Raw genomic sequence first — 20164 nt, 5'->3', positions numbered from 1 at the left:
CTTTTTTTTATTTAAAAATCACATACGTTATATATCTTATTTTTAATTAAAATAAATTTAATCAGTAATTTTTTTTAATTTTTTTTATTTTAATTAAAATAAATTTTATCAAAAATCTTTTTTAAAGATACACACTATTCCGTCTTTTCTATCAAATCGATCATAACAACTACCATATCATTTTTTTAATCTGTTTTTTACAATACAAAAGTCGAAGAATTTGGAGTATCCTACTTTCACACAATTCACAGATAAAAAACGAGCAGTTCTCGGAGTCGTAATTTGACGAAGAAATATTTGTTCCCTTCATTTATCCGTTGTAATTTATTTTTATAAATATAAGTACTTTTTTGTTATATTTGTTTAATTTTATAGATCTATTTTTTTGGTTCAAAAAATGTTTATGAATTTAATTGTTTAAAATATAAATGTTCATTGGTTTTTTTTTTTGATTTTTTCCATTATTTTACCACATTAACCAATTATATAGGTTATAAGAATGTATCTAACAGATTTTAAAAAGTCCAAGAAGTTATTTAACATGTTTTGGAATATCCAATGACTTATTTGTTCCAAAAAAATTATCCAAAGACTTAATCATTCTAAACACTAAAATCTGTTGGATTTTTTTTAGACTTTTCCTTTTTATTTACCGTATATAAATTTCTTTTCTTTTTGTTTCCATGGACCACAACACTACTACGTAGGTTAAGTTCAGAACACCCCCCCCTTTTTCTCTCATCATCAATGGCCGGCCCGCAACCACTCGAATCCACCTTCACCACTGATAACCACCTCCCTGTCGCAATCATCCATCATCTCCCCATATACACTCTTTCCATCTTCCACTGGATTAAGGAGATCATCAACCCACTCGATCCTTCGGATCCTTCATTTCTGATCCATGGACCATCTGCTCGGGCCGTAATTGTCTTAGGTCCTAGCCCGCTCAAATCCGAGCACTTAGATCAGTATCCTTCCGTGGAAATCGTTGTTGGAACATCCGCAGGTGTTGATCATATTGATTTAGCAGAGTGCCGTCGCCGTAATATTCACGTCACAGGCGCCGGTGACGCCTTCTCGGAAGACGTTGCCGATTATGCGATAGCGTTATTGTTGGACGTCCTCCGACGTGTTTCCGCCGCCGATAGGTATGTTCGGAGCGGGTTGTGGCCCGTCATCGGCGATTATCCCCTTGGAAACAAGGTCTATCTCTGAATCCCTTATCCAATCCGCCATCATCAAATTTATCGATTACATATCATATTTTTCTGCTTAATTGATCTACTCATCTTGTTCATGTGAAATCAACATTGGAATTAACGATTTCTAAGAGCAGTTAGACCATTTTTCAGTCTTCCCACTTCATTTATTTTATAATTACTATTTTATGTTTCAATTAATTTTTGGATAGTTTTATAGTTTTTTTTTTTATATTTATTTAATTAAAAATAATTACATAAAAAAAGCTTTCGTGTTTTGAGTAATTAAAATTTTGAAATTTTTAGGGATATTGAATTTTTATAAATTAGTTATCTACATACTTTAATCGAAAAAACTACACGTAATCAAGTATGAACTAATTAAATAAAAAAAAAGACCTAATTAATTTTATAGTTTTCAGAACTTATGTCAGCACCTAACGATAGGGTGTTCAAAAACCTGATCAATCAAATCCAACGCAAAATAATTCAAACCTGATTTCAATCGAGTTGTAAAATCTTCAAATCGTAGGTATTTAGTTTATATTGGGTTAATTTTATTTGAACCCAACTCAACTCATCCCGATAAATCTTATATTCTTTTATTTCTTAGATTTAATATGATTATTGATTATCTAATAACATATGCATTAGATAATTACACCATCAAATACTCTCTTTATATAAATATATTTTTAATCTATTGTCTCTATAAAATTCATTTGTGTATATGTTAATGTAACTATAAGAAAATTCAGGAACTAGATTTCAACGAGGAATATGACGTCATTTCCATCAATCTATTTCCTCAAAAAACCCCAAAAGTACGTGGAAGGTCGTGAATACCATAAAGGATAAGAAGAATTAGATTCAATTCAACATATATCCTATTTTATCGATTTCAATATTAATTATCTATACTATATTATAAAATATTTGATAAAAACTTTTAAAAACCATTTTTTATGCATAAAGTACTGTTTATTAATGCATATTACTTAAAACTCAAGATTGCAAATAGATTGTGCGTAAGTACAACTTATTAAAGCTTCATATCTGAATTCGTGTAACTAACTGCAAATAAACATAATCAAATACAAGATAWACATCTCATATTAAATATAAAAAATCTAAAATATAATTAGGATAATCRTTGAGTTCTAACAGAATACTTAATTATTATCTTTATAAAATGTTATATTATTAAACCAAAAATAAATTATTTCGTTATTAAACTTAAATTAAATGATAATAAATTATAGAAATTACATAAAAATGAGAAATTTTAAATAGTTGATTTTAATATTAATATTGATATATTGTTTTTCAAATTTTTATGATATCTTCGCATTTATATTTTATTCAAAAATAAAATCATTATTGTTTTTTTAAAAACACATGAAATCGTATTATAACATCGATAAAAACAAATAATTAAATAGAACATTAAAATTAAGACGTGTCTCGCCGCATTGCGAGAGTACTTTTATAGTATTATTAAAATATTTAATACATTTAATAAAATATTATTTTTTATCTTTAACATTTATTTTTATTGGTAAAAAATGATTAATATATTATCTTTCTCTATATACAAAGTTTTAGGGATTTTTTTTTTCAAATGTAGAGATTTTTATATTCTTTATCTTCTCTTTCTTATAAGCTCAAAATTATTATTGAACTTTGTTATAAACTCAAAGTTGCGATTGAGCTACCGACAACTTTTATCATGATTTTAAGGTTTATACGAAGTTTATTGGGTCGTTATATTATGTTCGTGTAGCTTGTATAAACAACACTAATTGACAACCGCTACGATTGTTAGTTAGGGGGGAAACGCGTCGGAATTGTTGGGTTTGGAAGTATTGGCACCATGGTTGGGAAACGGCTAGAGCCATTTGGTTGCAGCATTGCCTATACCTCAAGAAACAAGAAGTCACAAATTCCCTATCCGTTCTACTCCACTGTTCTAGAACTTGCTACTGCCAGTGATGCTCTGATCCTGTGTTGCTCATTGAGCGACAAAACGCACCACATCGTAAACCGTGAAGTCTTGATGGCCTTGGGGAAGAGGGGAATTCTCGTCAACATTGGGCGTGGGGCCATCGTGGATGAAAAGGAACTAGTGAAGGTGTTGGGTGGAGGTGAGCTCGGAGGAGCAGGTCTTGATGTGTATGAGAATGAACCCGAGATACCGAAGGAGCTATTTACAATGGACAACGTTGTGTTGTCTCCACACAGAGCGGTTCTAACGCCCGAATCGTTTGGAGCATTGAAAGATGTAGTGATTGGGAACTTGAAAGCTTTCTTTTCCAACAAACCATTGTTGTCTCAAGTTAATCTTAATGATTAAGTTGTAATGGTTAGACCATAATCTTGTTGTGTATTTTGAACATCAATAATTAATGGAATAAATTGAGGTTTCCAGTGTTTTAAGATTCGTTGTTATCTACTCATGTCTTTTTTGCGCTACCGTCTTACCTTAAAAAAATGACCTCTAACCCTAGAGATGGTCAAAAATCAATTCCCCAGTCCCAGATCCATCCCTTCAAAATTGTTTTAGGGGCTGTTTGGTTGGGTTTTTTTTCATTAAGTCTTGCATAAATAAAATCGTCTGTATGAATTAATTTGTCTGTATAGATGAGGAGGATTTTTGTTTGGAATTTTTTTTATAGATAGAAGAAGTTCTTTTATTCGGAGAGACATGTTTGAAAAATAACTAGGTTTTCTGCATAACACCCATTTGTCTGTAAACTTACTAAATAATCCACTTTCTATACGTCAGGTCATTTAGTCAGCTAGTTTAGGGGGTGTTTGGGATTGCTTATAAAAACAACTTATTGACTTATTCCGGTGAGATACGGTAATAAACACTTAAGTGTTCGAATAAACAACTTATACCGGTGTCAAATCGGTAATAAGAAGTTTTTTAAGAAGTTAAATCATTCTAACTTATAATAAGTTGATAAATTTTTTTTTAGAAAAACATAAGTTGTTTCAAATAATCAATCCCAAACACTCCCTTGGTTACTAACAAAAAGATACTTAAATGTTGTTTACCGGTTGGTCTTTTTTTTAATTGGTTTTCTATACTGGACCGGTTCGGTCCCCTTAACTGGGTGTCTATTTGCCATGTCTGAATCCATATTTCCACTTCATATGATAACTATAAAACCTGCTCGCACGTTGTCGCCAAAGTACAAACCCTTATTGCACACCTACAAGTCTTAATTGCATTGAAATTATATATATATATATATATATATATATATATATATAAAATGCAAAATTCACTTAATGTGTATAATAACACAAGCTTCGTGAAACCCACTCTTTTTCTTTTGTGCAGACGTTTGGGTCTTATAAATGCATGCCTCTTAAAGTAAATAATTAAGGCCAAAACAAAAAAAAAAATACAATGGCTTCATTTCATCATTCATATGTATTTTGTATCATCGTCTTATTTGGTTCAGTTTTGGTTCGAGCTGTGTATTCCATCCCTCGTGCACCGATTGTTTATCGTCCAAGTCCGTGGACTCTTGCCCATGCCACCTTTTACGGAGACGAGTCCGCCTCTTCCACCATGGGTACGTTGTTTATTGTAAATTAATTTTGTAGATCTCTTATAGTAAATTAACGATAATATGTTGATCAGGAGGTGCTTGTGGATACGGAAACTTGATGACCAACGGGTACAGCACCAATACAGCGGCATTGAGCTCAACTATCTTTAGGGACGGATATGCGTGTGGGCAATGTTACCAAATAAGGTGTGTCGAGTCCCCATGGTGCTCCAAAGGCATTGCCACCATCACTGCCACCAACCTCTGCCCCCCGAATTGGTCTCAGGATTCGAACAAAGGTGGATGGTGCAATCCTCCTAGAACCCATTTTGACATGGCCAAGCCTGCTTTCATGCAAATCGCTCAATGGAAAGCTGGCATTGTCCCTGTCATGTACCGCAGGTACATACATTTATATGATCTTAAATGATGAAAATTAACTGAAATAGTCAATCTCATCAATTATATTCACTTTTTAGACACTTTTGAGTGCCTTTTTTCAAAGTAGTTGGTCTTTACGCATTTGCATAAACTCTGATTTTTGGATGGAAAAAAAAATCGTTAAGGATATACGCTAGGATTCTTAAGCAAAAATTTGAATCTTTACAAAGAAATATATATATATATATATATATATATATACACACACACACATATATAAATCTGAATCTTTACGCATTTATATAAACTCTGGCTAAAATTACAATTTAATTAGAAAAGTGATTAAAAAGTGAAGTTGGTTGGTTGGGGAGATTAACCATTTTGGTCTATTTCCCATTTAAGAATTCAATTAGATTGGCCTGCCTTTGTTAAATATATAAAACAGTGTCTTATAAAATCTCGAAAAAACACTAGAATGTTAGTTGATAAAATGCGTTATTGACTAAAACGCCCCTTTGATGTAGGGTACCCTGCGTGAGGAAAGGTGGTGTTCGATTCTCTTTTCAAGGCAACGGGTACTGGCTGCTAGTGTATGTGATGAACGTGGGTGGTGCGGGTGATATCCGAAGCATGTGGGTGAAAGGAACCAAGACGGCTTGGATAAGCATGAGCCATAACTGGGGAGCCTCGTATCAAGCTTTTGCGACCCTTCGTGGTCAAGCCCTCTCATTTAGGTTAACTTCATACACCACTAAACAAACCATAACGGCTTACAATGTCGCACCGGCTAACTGGAACCTCGGCTTGACTTACCAAGCCAATGTCAATTTTCACTAATCGGTCCTGCCATCGACATTTTGCAAATTTCTCTTCGGTATCTTTTTTCACTTTTTGAGTTTTCATATATATGATCTGTGTGTACACAAGAATTTGTTAAAAGAAGCGAAAAGTAACGTGTTGTGTCTTGTTGCTATATAGTTTTATACCGTAATTGATATGAATGTAATACTTCCTTTTAGCTACGCTTTTAAAGTAAATTTTTGTAACAAAATATATATAAATTTCGTTTTTTCAATTACTTCCTCTATTTCAAAATAAATGTCTACATTATCTATTTTAGTTTGTCTCAGAATAAGTGTCCAATTATAAAGGTAAAATGTCTAATTTCTCAGTCTACCTTTAATTATAAGGTGTATAAAATTTATGTCTCTATAATTAAGAGTAAAATAGTCTTTTAATTAATTAAGAAGTATAATAATACATATTTCTAAAACTTTGTATTTTTTAATTGTGAAAATTTAGTTTGGTACAGAGAGTGTAATTGGAAATTTGTTGTGGGAAACTGGGAATGATTAATAAATTAGGGACTAAGGCCCAAATATGAAACATTGTAAGTTGGGCCTAAAGATTGGGCTGGGTTTAAATGATCAAATTCAAAGGTAGGGCATAGTGATGGTCGAAAACTGGCCCGGCCCGTTCTTACCGGTCCCGCGCCTTAAAAGATCCGGCCATAACCAGTCCCGGTCCCGGTGGAAAAAGGTGAGCCCGGTCAAGTTTTATTGTAACCGTTTATGGGTCGTCGGTCCCGATCCTTGGCCGGTCCTGGGCGAGCTGGGTCAGTTTGGCCATTACTAGTAGGGCATTGGTTTTTTATTGTCTTTTTTTATTTATATTTGGTTAAGAAAAATTGCTGAGAATGTTATATATATGCATATATTGAAATATTTACATATATTTATTAATATATGGTTTTATGAGATTCGTGAGAAATTATATTTTAAGGTTTTATTTTACATAATCTTTTTTTATCTAAATAAAGTATATAATGTATTGATTAATATAGACTAAATCATTTGAGAACTCTACATTTTATGAGATTCGTGAACACTTCTACCATAAGATTTTATTTCACATGATTTTTTCGTCTAAGTATAGTATTTAATGTATGGATTAACATATATTTGTTTCACAATGTGAAACTTTGCTATATGTATTTTTTGTTTCACAAACACGTCAAAAAACTTCACATTGTAAACCGAGTACATGTGAAACAAACACATTGCGAAACAAATATATATTAATCAATATTATAAATCCTAATCTTAGATGAAAAAAGAATCAAATGAAATAACACACGATTTACAAAATTTTCAATGTTATCACAATTTCATGGGTTTTCAAAATAAGGTCTCCCTTGATTAACATAAATTTGTTTCTTAATATGTATTTAGTTCACAATTTTAAAATAAATAACATGTATTTTTTTTATTTTACAAAAACATAAAAAATGTTTACATTGTGAACTTAGTAAATATGAAACAAACACATTGTAAAACAAATATATATTAACCATTACATCCAATCATAGTCATATATGAAGAAAAAAAATCTGTAAAATAACACATGATGCATTGTTTCTCATAAGTTTTACTGTTTAAAGAATTTTCAAAATAAAAGTAGTTTTATATAAATTTAATTAGAATTTTACTTTAATTTGGAGGAGAGAAGTATTAATGATTAAGCTCTTCACACCCTCTCCACCAAAATCATTTCACCAACATCACTTTCTAAGCCATCTTTCTTTATAAAATATAGTCAAAGAAAACTTATTTGTCTTGGAATTATATATAACAAATATTTAAAAGTTTAATAAACCCAACTACCTATAAAACATCAAACAGATCACTCAACTTCCAAATTTCTGTCCTTTACATCAAATTCAATATTCAATTATCATTTTAACAGAATTTTCTAACATGAAGGATGCTTTCTGATTGATTTGAGTTTGTTTTTCAAAGGTCAAAAGTGTCTGGAGGTTTCAGGTTTAAATCCACGGAGAAATAAAAATCCTCTTGTGGCCATGGAGGTTCAAATGTGATGAATCCGGACCACCCGCAAAGCATGCGGTCATCCTGGGATTAGTCGACTCGCATAGCGGATTGGATATCCAGGTTAATAAAAAAAAATATAAGAAAAATTTATAAACAAGAGTAATGCAAAATTCATGGTGTCACTTACAAGAAATACGAGAACACCTTTTTACCATAAACAATGACATGTGATACTATTATTTGATTACATATGATACACATGTGATACTAAATCAGAGACGTGGATGATTTTTGACACGATCTAGGTTGTAAGCCAAGTCGCCCTTACACCACTAAGCTCCCTCACATGTGATAAATGTGTTATTAATGTGATAATATAATCCATCAAGACCATCACATGTGATACTAAATCATAGACACGGACAACCTTTGGTACGATCTAAGTCGCAAGGCACGACATCCATGCACCACCAAGTCTCCTTAAGTGCATTATCACATATGATAAGGATGTTCTTACGTTCTTGTAAAATGAAGATGTTTTCGTTTGAATCTTCAAACAAACATAAGATGCTATAAATGAGTTGGATTATTAGTTTAAGTACATGTAATAATTGATTATGTGGTACATGGTCCACTCCCATTGACCTAAGTGACACCATGATGAAGGGCATGCATCATTAATGAGCCTACATCTTCATCTTTTCCATTCAATTCTTTCTCCCCTTTTCAACCTTTATAACCAACCACATTTAATTTATCAAATAATAGGAAACATCTTTAATTATGAACTTGTTCAGACATATATCATTTTGTAGATTTATAACATCAAATTTCTGAGTTTTTTTATATTTTATAAACATTATATCCAAATCATGAACTGGTTTATTACCTAAATTCTAATAATTTTCTATTATTTAACTGGATTTGGTCTCGTTATTTTAATACAGAGCCGATTCATGTTCCCTTTAAAGTTGTCGTGTACTGCATCCTTTCAAATATTTAAAAAACCCTGATTAAAGATGCTATAATATTTCTTTTTCTTGTAATAAAATGTCATTATCAACCACAAACTTATAAAAGCTAATTAAAAAGCTATATATATTGTATGCATTATCTACACATATATTATCCATACAAAAGAAGACTTTAGGTGACTCTCATCATCCCCACACCCTCCAAAAGCAACCATCTTTTTTCACATTCAAGATCCCACAAAACCACTTTAGCTATCATACCATCTTCAATTTACACAAACACCAAACCTCTAGCTAGCTTCTCATCATCCCTCCAACACTCTTTGCTTCCCTTTCACAACATCAAACTTTTCCCCAAACAAACCCTACAATTTCCCTCTTTTAATTCCAAAGAAAGAAACCAACACCATGTTTCTTGATCAAGATTTGCTTTCTTGATCCAATCCCTTTTGGTTTCAATTCCCATCTCTCCAAACAAGCACAAGAAACCATACCAACTTCATCACTTCCCATAAAGATCCAAGAAAGATCCCTATATAAGATCAATATGGGCTCCAATGAGCCTAGTTTCATCTGGGTGTTCCTTCTTCTCTTAGCCTTACCATCAAGATTATTACTCATTGAAGGTCAAGGGATCAAATCCACAAGACTTCTCGATCTCGTGATCCGAGATTATACGTTCCAATCATACAACAAATATTTCAAAACAGGCACACAGTACAACATCAACTTGCCATCAAATCTGACGGGCATTACGGTTTATACAGCTAGGTATCGATGTGGAAGCCTCAAGAGGTATGGTGCAACCATCAAAGAATTTCACTTGAACGTAGGTGTGGATGTTCATCCTTGTATAGAAAGAATCCTTATAGTAACACAAACCCTAGGTAGCAATTGGTCAAACATTTACTATGATAACTACGATGAGTTACTAGGTTATCAATTAGTGTCACCTGTGCTAGGTTTACAAGCTTACAACTCTGGGGACGACATGAACTTTAATACCCAGTTCGAGGTTAAGATTCGGTCACCAGAAAAGGCCGGAATTCAGATAGATTTTACTAATCACACGTCGAATGGAAACTCGACGTTAGATGGTCGGATAAAGATGTGTGCAACGTTTGGAGATGATGGGAAGGTGACACTAGAAAAGGAGGTTGCACCCAACATTTGTGGTGCCATGAGCCATGGGCATTTTGGGCTGGTGGTGCAGTCGCCATTGTTGCCAGTAAGGAAGAAGATGAGGCGGTGGACGGTGGCGTTTGGATGCTCAGTTGGGGCTGCCATTGCGGTTTTCTTGGTGGTGTTGCTTTTGATTGCGATGTTTGTGAAGGTGAAGAAGAAGGAAAGATTAGAGGAGATGGAGAGAAGAGCTTATGAAGAAGAAGCACTTCAAGTTTCCATGGTGGGTCATGTGATTAGGGTTCATTCTGCTTCTGCAACAAGAACTACTCCAAGAATTGAGCAAAGTCTTAGACCTCCTCGGTGAGTTGAATCGTGTGGTTAAATTGTTCATACTAATTTGTATCCATAATTCTTTGTTGAATACTATTAAAATTTTAATTTTGTTAAGCTTATTTAACCATCTATACACTACAACAAAATTAGGTTTATATTACATAAAAAATGTATACCATAATATGTTTTATAGGACTTAAATTTATAAGATCAAACAGTAAAATGTTTCATCTAAATGCGTTGTAATAAATTTATAGGACGTTTTTAGACTTCTTAACAGACTTTTTGAATATTTTTAAAATAAAGTGTTATATTAGTTATTTTAAAAGACACCATGTGAAAACAATGGACTATAAAAAGGTGTGTTTATCGGTGACTTCTCAAAGTGTCTTATCAAATAATTTATACGGCACTTTATTTTTAAAATGTTCTGAAAAAGTTGTTATGATCCATTATTCAATAAACCGACACTTTTAGATTGCAGGCTTTATTGATTGATCATATAAACTTAAGATCTATAAAGTAATCTATTAAGACACTCAAATATTTTTAAGTTCTATAAATCTGAATTTATTGTAGTAAGATTTCATGTTGTGTTTTTCTTTTATAGTGAGACATAGGGGTTGTTTGACAATTGTTGAATGGTTTGGTGCAGAATAATTAAGTGGTCAGAATGATTAAGAGGCTCTCATGATATAATACRAAATGAAATATAATTGTTTGGTAATTGTGTACAATGAAATTAGAACTCTTAATGGTTAAGGGAGATTCAGGATACAAAATCATTCAGAATGTTTTAGAACCATTAAGAGGCAGACTTTTATTTTGCCAAACAAGAATCACCTCTTAACGATTCAGAAATTGCCTCTTAATAAAACTATTAAAAGATAAACAAACAACCTCATAGTTTTTTTTATATTGAAACATAAATTATGTATCAATGTCTTCCCCCACCACCCCCCCCCCCCTTATCAAATTTTGTTAAAAAATAATTATTATAATTCCTTTGTATTATTTATTAAGATGGTTGATGGTATGAGTGGATTTTGAGAAATTAAAGGGAAAGCAATGGAAGTTAGGGATATGATGATGATGCCTTTGCCAATACTCAAAACTCAAAAGGACACCCCAAAAGCGTCTTCCTTTTTTCCTTTATTTTATATAAATCAATTGAAGCATGAAGGTTTTTGTAGTCTTCTTGTTCAGATCGAAAACATTTGAACAATCTAATTCAATTTTTATGATTTAAAAAATCGTAATTCAATTCAACCTAAATCAAAGTGCAATCAAACTCAACCCAAACTATACGAGTTAATTGATCGGTCGATTTGATACCTTGGTACATTAAAATATTTTTCTAACCTTGAATATGTTACTTCTCTATTCATAATTTCTTTTTCATCATCAACCATTTGATACAACTTATTCATACTTGTTAAATCTTACATTTATCACATTTACATTTACATATATATATATATAGGGGCCTAATCAAATGAGAACTAATTAGTTTGTGATAACTGTGAAAACCAATATTAACTACAAATCAATAGATAAATTAGGAAATTTATAATTTTGACAATTTTGAATTAAAATTTTAATGCAATGATATTTTTGGTATTTTACAACTTTCTTCTCAACTCTCTTCTCTCTCCGGCCACCGTCCGCCGGCCAAAATGATATCATAGTGGTATCAATGTATCATAGTGGTATCACCGGAGGACGGTGGCCGGAGGCCGGAGAACGGTGGCCGAAGAGAGAAGAGAGGAGAGATGAGAGTTTTAAAATACCAAAAATATCATTGCATTAAGATTTTAATTTAAAATTACCAAATTTATAAATTTCCTAATTTATCTATTGATTTGTGGTTAATATTGGTTCTCACAGTTACCACAAACAACTCAGTTTTCCCTTGAATAGGCCCCTATATATATATATATATATTCACAGTTACTGAACATATATAGTTATATAGAATGAGTTATATAGAAATGGAGAATAGATTAAAAATTTGTGTATATGAAGAGGGTACATGATAGTGTAATTGTCTACTCTATATATTAACATAAACTCAACAATCATATTAAATTCAAAAAGAAAAAGGTTATCGGGTTCATCGGGTTGGGTTATATTCAAATCATAGTAACCCGATATTAACTCAATACCTACAGGTTAAAAAATTTATAACTCGATTAGATATCGGGTTGCTTCCAATTTAATTATTTCGCACTGTGTTGATTTGGATTGATCGTGTTAGTCAGATTTTTAATCACCCCTACTTTTTACCTCGTGTCATATAGAAATTATATTTTAAAGTAAGGCAACAATTCTTATGGTAGTTTCCAAATTGAATAGAGTAAATGATGTTTTTCATTCATCTACTTTGTTAAAATTGGAAATTTTAATCCTTTGTGATTTAGTGTTTTACAGTTTTGTCCTTACGATTTATAATTTATTGCTATATTTTGTTCTTATAATTTACATGTAATTGTTGTTTCGGTTCATATGGTCTATAATTCTTTAGTTTGGTCTCTTGTACTTTAAGATAAGAATTAATTCGTAAACGGAAATAACAATAAATTGTTAATCACTAAAACATAAATCGTAATTTCAAAACCACAAAGACTTAACAAACCACAAGAACGAAAATCACAATTTACTCAATTAAATATTATTAAATATTAAAGACATTTCTTATTTAAAAATAATAATATGTAAAGGTTTTTAACTTTTAGCTAAAAAAATATTATTTAACGGTGTATTGATTTTAAAAATACATATAAAAATACTTTTGCAAATTTAAATAAATCAATTATACCTGAGACTATGCTTAATGACACTCTAAATATTTTGATAATATTCGAAAAATATGCTTGTCTTTTTTATGATTACAAAACAATCAATTGATATTATTTGGAAAATATGCTTGTGTCTTTATGATTATGAAAATGCTCTCATTCTTGATTTAAGCATTTATCGATATTAGATAAAAATCACATATTTCAAATTTTTTCCATATGCGTCAATTAAATGGATTCACAACGTTTACTTATTGAGAAGAGTGAATAAAAAGATAAATGTGACGTGATTTTTATCCTTTGATATTCATTAACTTACAAAATTGGCTTTTTTTTAATATAAAAATACATCAAATGGTCTTTTTCTTAAATGTTATAAAAAAATAGCAAATAATTCTGTCACGTTGTCAAAAAAAAAAAAAAAAAAGAGTTTTCAATTCAAAATTATGGCTCACCATCTAAACAAAAAAAGTATATGATGTCACAAAATTATTAAAAAAAATGCTATTTCTTGAAAAAAAATGTGCCAAAAAATTGACAATAATTATTTTATATTTTATAGTTTTTGAATTAATTGTTCTATTATATTTTTTTATATTTTAAAATGAGATGTTTATCCTCTATTTGATTATGTTTATCCGTAGTTGATTATACGAATTCAAACATGAAGCTTTAATAAGTTGTATTTATGCATAATTTACTTGTAATCTTAAATTTTAAGTAATAAGCATCAATATACAATACTTTATGCATAAAAAATGATTTTTTAAAGTTTTTATCAAATGCTTTATAACATAGTGTATATATATATATATATATAGGATTAAAATCCAGTGATTATAAATTAATTTAAGCAAATCCCAACCATTGAAGCAAAAGTTAGACCTGAATTTAAACAATCTTGGAATTTGATAGCAATAAAAATGCTACGTATATACACAAGTACTACATGGTTTTTTTTTATCTTCATCATCATATACCTATAAACAAAGAATACCCACCAAGAAATCTTGATCAAGCTTTTTGTTGTAAGCCATTTGGGGTGACACCATCATCATCTTGATTTCTGACAAGATCATGAGACCAAGGAATTGAACTCATTGGTGGGAAACAACATGCGCATTCTTCTGGGCATGGTTTAGGTACCTCCCAGTTGCTTGATTCATCTTCAACAATGGTGGATTCAGATGACGTGGACAAGGGTCCCACTGCATCCTTTAGTGGACCCCAACATTCTACCTTATTGAATTCTTGAATGTTTGAATGGAAGTAAACCCAAACTGAAGCCTCTTGTAACTCTGGGTAGTTCTTCAGCAAATTCCCATCTCCATGAGCAAATGCCTTCAATACCTAATCAATCAATCATTGCAAGTGTTTGTTTTTAGTTTATATCGATTCATTAAACTGTTTTATAAAAAGAATGATATAGATGGATAGAGGAAGGTTCAAGGAAAAACCCTAAAAAATGAAAAACTGAGTAACATCCCGGTAACCATTCATCTTCACAAGATGCACACGAGCATATGAGTAATTGAAGTTGTTTCTTGGTGGATTCTATGCACGTGTGCATACCAAACAATTTGCTTACATTATTGTATACACATGTGCATACCATCCAGATGAATGGTTCCTAAGGTGTTTCTCAGTTTTCCCTCTAACACGACCCTCTGTGTATATAAAAGAGTGAAGAGATCAAGTACCAGAGGGAGTTCTTTGGAGAAGATGAAGAACCTGAGGCGAGCACACAAATCAAGAAGAAAATGGCCACCACTTATATGACAATGAACATGAAGAGACATATTCCCTTTCACTTTCCTCCATTCTGCTACCACTTCATCTCTATATAATTTGTTATACCAACCCTGCAACTGTACCACTAATATATATAAGACAATGGATCAAATAAAAGGTCCCATCTTGATTCTTGATGTTGAATCTTTTACTATATATATATAAATGGGTGTTCACGGTTTGATCTGAACAGTCTAACCCTCTATTTAACCAACCAATCATGGTTTAAGAAATTTTCTTCAAACCGTGTGATGCAGCATTGAGTGACCAAACCGGATCACAAAGTTGATGGTCAACATGGTTTAGACTTGTTATGAAATTTGAACTATGAACTAATAAAATTAAACATTGGTGTGAAACAAGAGATATTGTAGAGCAAAGTTGGGAGTAGCGCCTATTTTGGACAAACTGAGGGGGGAATATTGCTCTGGTTTGGACACGCTCATGGCAGACAGATGTCGCCATCCGTAAGGATATTCGAGAGTGTTATGGTCATGGGGGTGAGAGGAGGGGCAGGCCAAGGAAGACGGATTGGAGATGAGTAGTTTAGACTTGACATAACAGATTTAGACATTTTCGAAGACATGACCTCAAATAGGAAAGCATGGAGGTGCAAGATTAGGGTGGCATACTTTGTGTGAGGACCGGGAGGGGGCTGGAGTGGTCGAGGAGGTTTGAGAGAGGGACAGAGAACCAACAACCAGGGTTTATGGTTTTGGGTAGCTAGAAGTAGCTTTCGAGCGTGTCTAGCCTGAAGGGGGTCTCTTAGTCCACTTATGTGCTCTATTGTTTTACCGCACTTAGCGTAGTTGATCACCAAATTATACAGTGTATTCCAATTCAATCGACCGTTTTGATAGATTAAACCGCCATTCAAACCACAAACCTCAGGTTAGCTATTTACAAACCATCCAAACCACCAAGGTTCGACGGATTTTCATGATCCAACGGTTTCTTTTAACACCACTAATAAAGTTATCGGATTTGAATTCAATTATCCCATGGTATCCATTTGAAGAAAATACAACGATCCTCTATGTTTCTTATATAATTAAAAGTAAAAATCCAACAAATAAAACAATCATCCAACAAAAAGAATTCAATTATACATCAGGGGTTTTCAAATTAGGACAGAAAACAATCAAATTACCTGAGAATTATTGATAGTTTGAGAGATTGCCAGAGTCAATTTAGAAGTTATATCACTATGTGTAAGTGTATATGTTCTTGGAAGATTCCCAGGATGCTTCTTCTCATCAACTCCAAGAAACAAAACCTTCAACTTTGAAGCTTCAAAGATTGAAGGCCCAAATAATCTTGCAACCTAATCCAATCAAGCAAAACCCATCAAAATTAGCTCAAAAGAAACCCAAATCAAGAACACCCATAAAAAGAAACAAAAAGAAAAAGAAATGATCTTCAATTACAGGAACTAGGGTTTGATTCTTTTTCAAGATTCTTCTTCTTTTGCAGAAAAAGAGAGGGTTTTGATGGTTCCTCTGAAGAAACGAAGACGATGGAGGGTTTTGCTTTGTGGGAAGGATCAAAGAAGCCATTTCTTTCTAAATCCGGTAAGTTTTTGATCAGTTTGGAAAGGTAGTTGATGAATCGATCACACAGATAACAGTAAGAGCAAGCAGTGAAGCTGGGATTTGAAGATTCGAAGAAGAAAGTTTGAAGATTGGCATAACTTTTAGTTAGCTAGTAAACGGAATTAAAGATGGCGTGTTGCGAATTGAAGCGTGGCGTTAAAAAGAAGGTTGCCTAAAGTTTGGTGAAGCTGACGTCTTCCATGGCCCAAGATTCACCACGTTGTAGGGGTCTCATTGTAATTTCTAAAAGATGAAGGACAAATATGTAAATTATCTTTTATTTCGGGTTCAATTACACTTTTTGTTTTAAGTTGGGACCAACCATAACGAAGCAAGCAATAGAAGGTTTTAATCAGGTTCGGTCATAGGGTTTCTGATTCAAGCCGTAGGTTCCTAATTTTAAAGAATTCTCACCAAGATTACGGCATTGCCTTTGTATTGATCCTGTTTCAGTACCCTATCTAGAGCAGGTGTGGCTAGGATGTCAATGACAAGCAACTCTATGGTACTGTGTGCTATCATGTGTACTAGAGCGGCTAAGTATGAATTTCATAAGGGTTAGCGAGTCAACTGATGTCCGTATGTCGATATTTAAAGTAAATGAAGCGTACTATTTTCTAAATGAACTGGGAATTAGTCAAGCAAAGCGACTCATCCCCACGTTGAATGAATCAAAACTAATCAAACGAGAAGGGATGAAGAACAATAAGAATCGGTTTGGTTGTTCATTTGTTTGATGATTATATTCATGTTGCATTCCTTTAATCAGATTACGCTAGTTGATTTCCTGGACTCCTTGATCTTGTTGTTTATAGCCCAGATGATTAAACTAAAACCAATAACACATAAAACCTCGATTACCCTTGGACTTATGGTGTCCTATGTGGTTGTACGGGCTGCACGTAGCCAGGGTTGAGCCTAGTTTTAATGTTTACTAATTTTGTCTCACCTCTTTGATTTTTATTCAATTTATTTTGACGGGGACAAAAAAATGTATCTTGTTCCACTAATTTTGAACCTTTTTGTATTTTGTTATAACTGGAGGGTGAAAACGAGAGTATAGTTGATAGTTGAAGGGCCAATGTTGCAATTTAGCATGTTTTAATTTGTGGGTAGAGGCGTAGAAGCAACCTCCGGAAAAATTGGTCGGTTAGTTGACGTTTGTACTAACCGACAAGTAACGAAATGTATTCTTTAAAGCCACATATTACATCCTCGTGGAAATATTAGTTTACGCGTATTTCTTATTATTTTTAATTTAATTAATATAAATATTCAATTTAAAATAAATAAAAAAAAGGAGATGAAGTTGTATACATCTCAAACTTCAGGGGGCCATCTGTATTGCCAATGGACTACGTAATTGATCAAGAAGAACCTCCGACAACGGAAGATGTGTCACACAAGACGAAACTTTTCAATTTCTCAGAATGACAATGAATATTAATTGAGTTTTTTATGTCTTTATAGACTGTTTCGTCGATGACGATTGCTTAGATGGTGTGTACCATCGATGGTCGTTGTTTAGCTGTCTATGATTGGAATCGAATTATGATAAACTTTTTAAGAATGAGGAGAAATGATTATCTCAAAAATTGTACGTATTATTTGGTTGTTATGAATGTTGCTTGTGTTTCTTTATGCAGTATTAAAGATGCGCTCCTCATCTAGTTTTGTCCCCCATGGAAGTCTGTTGTTGTTTAGTTATGATTGACATTTACTAGAAATGGAAATCTTTTCGAACATCGGAGATTCTTTCATTTTTCTTTATAAGTATTGTTTGAGTTTCATTTTCATGTTGAGTCGTTATCTTTTATCGTATGTCATTGAATCTGGTAATCTTAATCATACCATGTTCTCTAGATGGTCATTTGGTTTAGCTTCTTATCTTGTATCATCTCTCTCTTTCGTAAGTAAGTTGATGTTAGATTTGTCTGGATTTCTATTTGGATTATGATACTTCAAAATCAATTGGGTTTAGATGCAATGATACACTGATTTGGGTTTCAGATGCAAATTGCATATTAATGATGCATAGCAGATCCAAGAATAACATATTCTTTATAAATGGTATGGGAAGAAAGAAAAACGAATTCAGAAGCAATGGTACATTGATTCGGGGTTCAGATGCAATTTCATATTAACGAGGCGTAGCAGATCCAAGAATCAATAGATTTTTTTATTTATGGTATGGGAAGAAAGAAAAACGAATTGGAAAGAAGCTCAAATTAAAAACAAAATACTAATATTTCAAATAATTATTTGCAAGGTTTAATTAATTTATTTTGCGAAGAATCAATCAAGATTATTTACCAAGAAAAAAGGCCCACCACAAATAAACGGAAAGCCCGCAATGAGACAGATGTCTTGACAAATACACGACCCGAGTTACACCTAATGAGTAGCGTAACTCACTGGAATCAGGAAGCATGTGCACGACTTCATATGTGACGTGGGTTGCGTACCCAGTCGTGTTAGTATTTCCTCCTCAACAAGTTTATCACATCTTCTCTCGTTACTTATATTCATCGTTCATATTTAAATTTACGTAGTCGGAGTTTCAACGATAGCAACTCATTTTCATTGTAATATGAACTTTATATGTTCTTGTAAGTTGTAACCACTTGTAATGGGCCTCTCGAATCTGGATTGGGCTCAAAGGATTTTTTTAGTTCCAATTAAAAGCCCAACTCCAATACACTACCACTTCAATGGATGAATGGAGTGACATGAATAGACTCTAATTTGAAAAAAAAAAAAAACGTGTTATAATTTGTAAAAGAAATTCTTCTCAGAAAATAAATACTTTTTTTTTTGGAATTTCGTGTCATAAGTTTATTAAAAACAAACTTTTTTAAATGTATGTTTATTAAAACAATATAATCTTTTTTACTTTTATACATTGTATTGTGAGGTAGGTTAAGGCATTGTAAGTTAGCTTATTTTTTGGTTATACGTTTGGATGTACATAAGGTAGCTTATTGAAATGCTACTTTGAGTAGCGTTTTGGTAGCTTATTGGCACTTTTTTCCAAGTATAACCCTCGTTAAAATTAATTATTATTTATTACAATTAGTTATAAATACATATTGATAAAATTAAATATTACTAATATTAATTATTAGTTAATATAAATTAAAAATTAATTATTAATTATACATTACATATTAATATTATTTATTTATTATTATTGTTCATATCAATTATTGTTCATATAATTATTTTTTAATTGTTATTAAATATATTTAATGATGAAAATGCAAATATGACATTTTTAATGATATCTATGTAACATAAAAATAAAGTTATACTTATTTTATTTTATAGATGATAAAATTGTGTTAAAAAATTTGAATAAAATATTTAATTTAATTATTAAATATAGTTTAAAAATATTAATTAATTAAGATATGCGAGGTAGATTATTTTTATTTTTATTTTTATTATATGTAAATGATTATTTAAAATCATAAATAATAAATTTTTCCTAAAATTTATTTTAACAAATTCAAATATTATAATGTATATAACAATTAATTTGAAATTCTTTTTTATTAATATATTATATATATTT

The 20164-nt window shown here is 31.9% G+C and overlaps 4 protein-coding genes across 4 annotated transcripts; 3 read left to right on the top strand and 1 right to left on the bottom strand.

Annotated features, from left to right (window-relative positions):
- Positions 1-711: 711 nt before the first annotated feature.
- Positions 712-3634, top strand: LOC112527839 (glyoxylate/hydroxypyruvate reductase HPR3). The gene is made up of 2 exons (XM_025138667.1): positions 712-1206; positions 3028-3634. Exons 1-2 carry the CDS (start codon positions 748-750, stop codon positions 3553-3555), a joined length of 987 nt encoding a protein of 328 aa, XP_024994435.1. The 5' UTR covers positions 712-747; the 3' UTR covers positions 3556-3634.
- A 986-nt stretch (positions 3635-4620) lies between these two features.
- Positions 4621-6119, top strand: LOC112528608 (expansin-A7-like). Its single transcript, XM_025139628.1, has 3 exons — positions 4621-4789; positions 4858-5167; positions 5671-6119. Exons 1-3 carry the CDS (start codon positions 4621-4623, stop codon positions 5981-5983), a joined length of 792 nt encoding a protein of 263 aa, XP_024995396.1. The 3' UTR covers positions 5984-6119.
- A 3174-nt stretch (positions 6120-9293) lies between these two features.
- LOC112527416 lies at positions 9294-10499 on the top strand. Its single transcript, XM_025138066.1, has one exon. The coding sequence runs from the start codon at positions 9499-9501 to the stop codon at positions 10438-10440; it is 942 nt and encodes a 313-aa protein (XP_024993834.1). The 5' UTR covers positions 9294-9498; the 3' UTR covers positions 10441-10499.
- A 3577-nt stretch (positions 10500-14076) lies between these two features.
- Positions 14077-16754, bottom strand: LOC112527422 (protein STAY-GREEN 1, chloroplastic-like). Its single transcript, XM_025138081.1, has 4 exons — positions 16426-16754; positions 16149-16322; positions 14908-15075; positions 14077-14557 (listed from the first exon to the last, which is right to left on the bottom strand). The coding sequence occupies exons 1-4, from the start codon at positions 16552-16554 to the stop codon at positions 14222-14224; spliced, it is 807 nt and encodes a 268-aa protein (XP_024993849.1). The 5' UTR covers positions 16555-16754; the 3' UTR covers positions 14077-14221.
- Between the last annotated feature and the right edge of the window lie 3410 nt (positions 16755-20164).

This window comes from Cynara cardunculus (assembly GCF_001531365.2).
Source record: "Cynara cardunculus var. scolymus isolate 2C chromosome LG 15, CcrdV1, whole genome shotgun sequence".
NCBI classification, from domain to species: domain Eukaryota; kingdom Viridiplantae; phylum Streptophyta; class Magnoliopsida; order Asterales; family Asteraceae; genus Cynara; species Cynara cardunculus.
This window is presented reverse-complemented; position numbering and strand designations above follow the sequence as displayed.

Excerpts from the sequence above, each read along its gene's own strand:
- LOC112527839 (XM_025138667.1), top strand. The coding sequence starts at position 748 with ATGGCCGGCCCGCAACCACTCGAATCCACCTTCACCACTGATAACCAC. Across the intron at positions 1,207-3,027 it reads ATTATCCCCTTGGAAACAAG|TTAGGGGGGAAACGCGTCGG; the intron begins GTCTATCTCTGA and ends TACGATTGTTAG.
- LOC112528608 (XM_025139628.1), top strand. The coding sequence starts at position 4,621 with ATGGCTTCATTTCATCATTCATATGTATTTTGTATCATCGTCTTATTT. Across the intron at positions 4,790-4,857 it reads GTCCGCCTCTTCCACCATGG|GAGGTGCTTGTGGATACGGA; the intron begins GTACGTTGTTTA and ends TATGTTGATCAG. Across the intron at positions 5,168-5,670 it reads GTCCCTGTCATGTACCGCAG|GGTACCCTGCGTGAGGAAAG; the intron begins GTACATACATTT and ends CCTTTGATGTAG.
- LOC112527416 (XM_025138066.1), top strand. The coding sequence starts at position 9,499 with ATGGGCTCCAATGAGCCTAGTTTCATCTGGGTGTTCCTTCTTCTCTTA.
- LOC112527422 (XM_025138081.1), bottom strand. The coding sequence starts at position 16,554 with ATGGCTTCTTTGATCCTTCCCACAAAGCAAAACCCTCCATCGTCTTCG. Across the intron at positions 15,076-16,148 it reads AAACTATCAATAATTCTCAG|TTGCAGGGTTGGTATAACAA; the intron begins GTAATTTGATTG and ends TTAGTGGTACAG. Across the intron at positions 14,558-14,907 it reads TCTCCAAAGAACTCCCTCTG|GTATTGAAGGCATTTGCTCA; the intron begins GTACTTGATCTC and ends TTGATTGATTAG.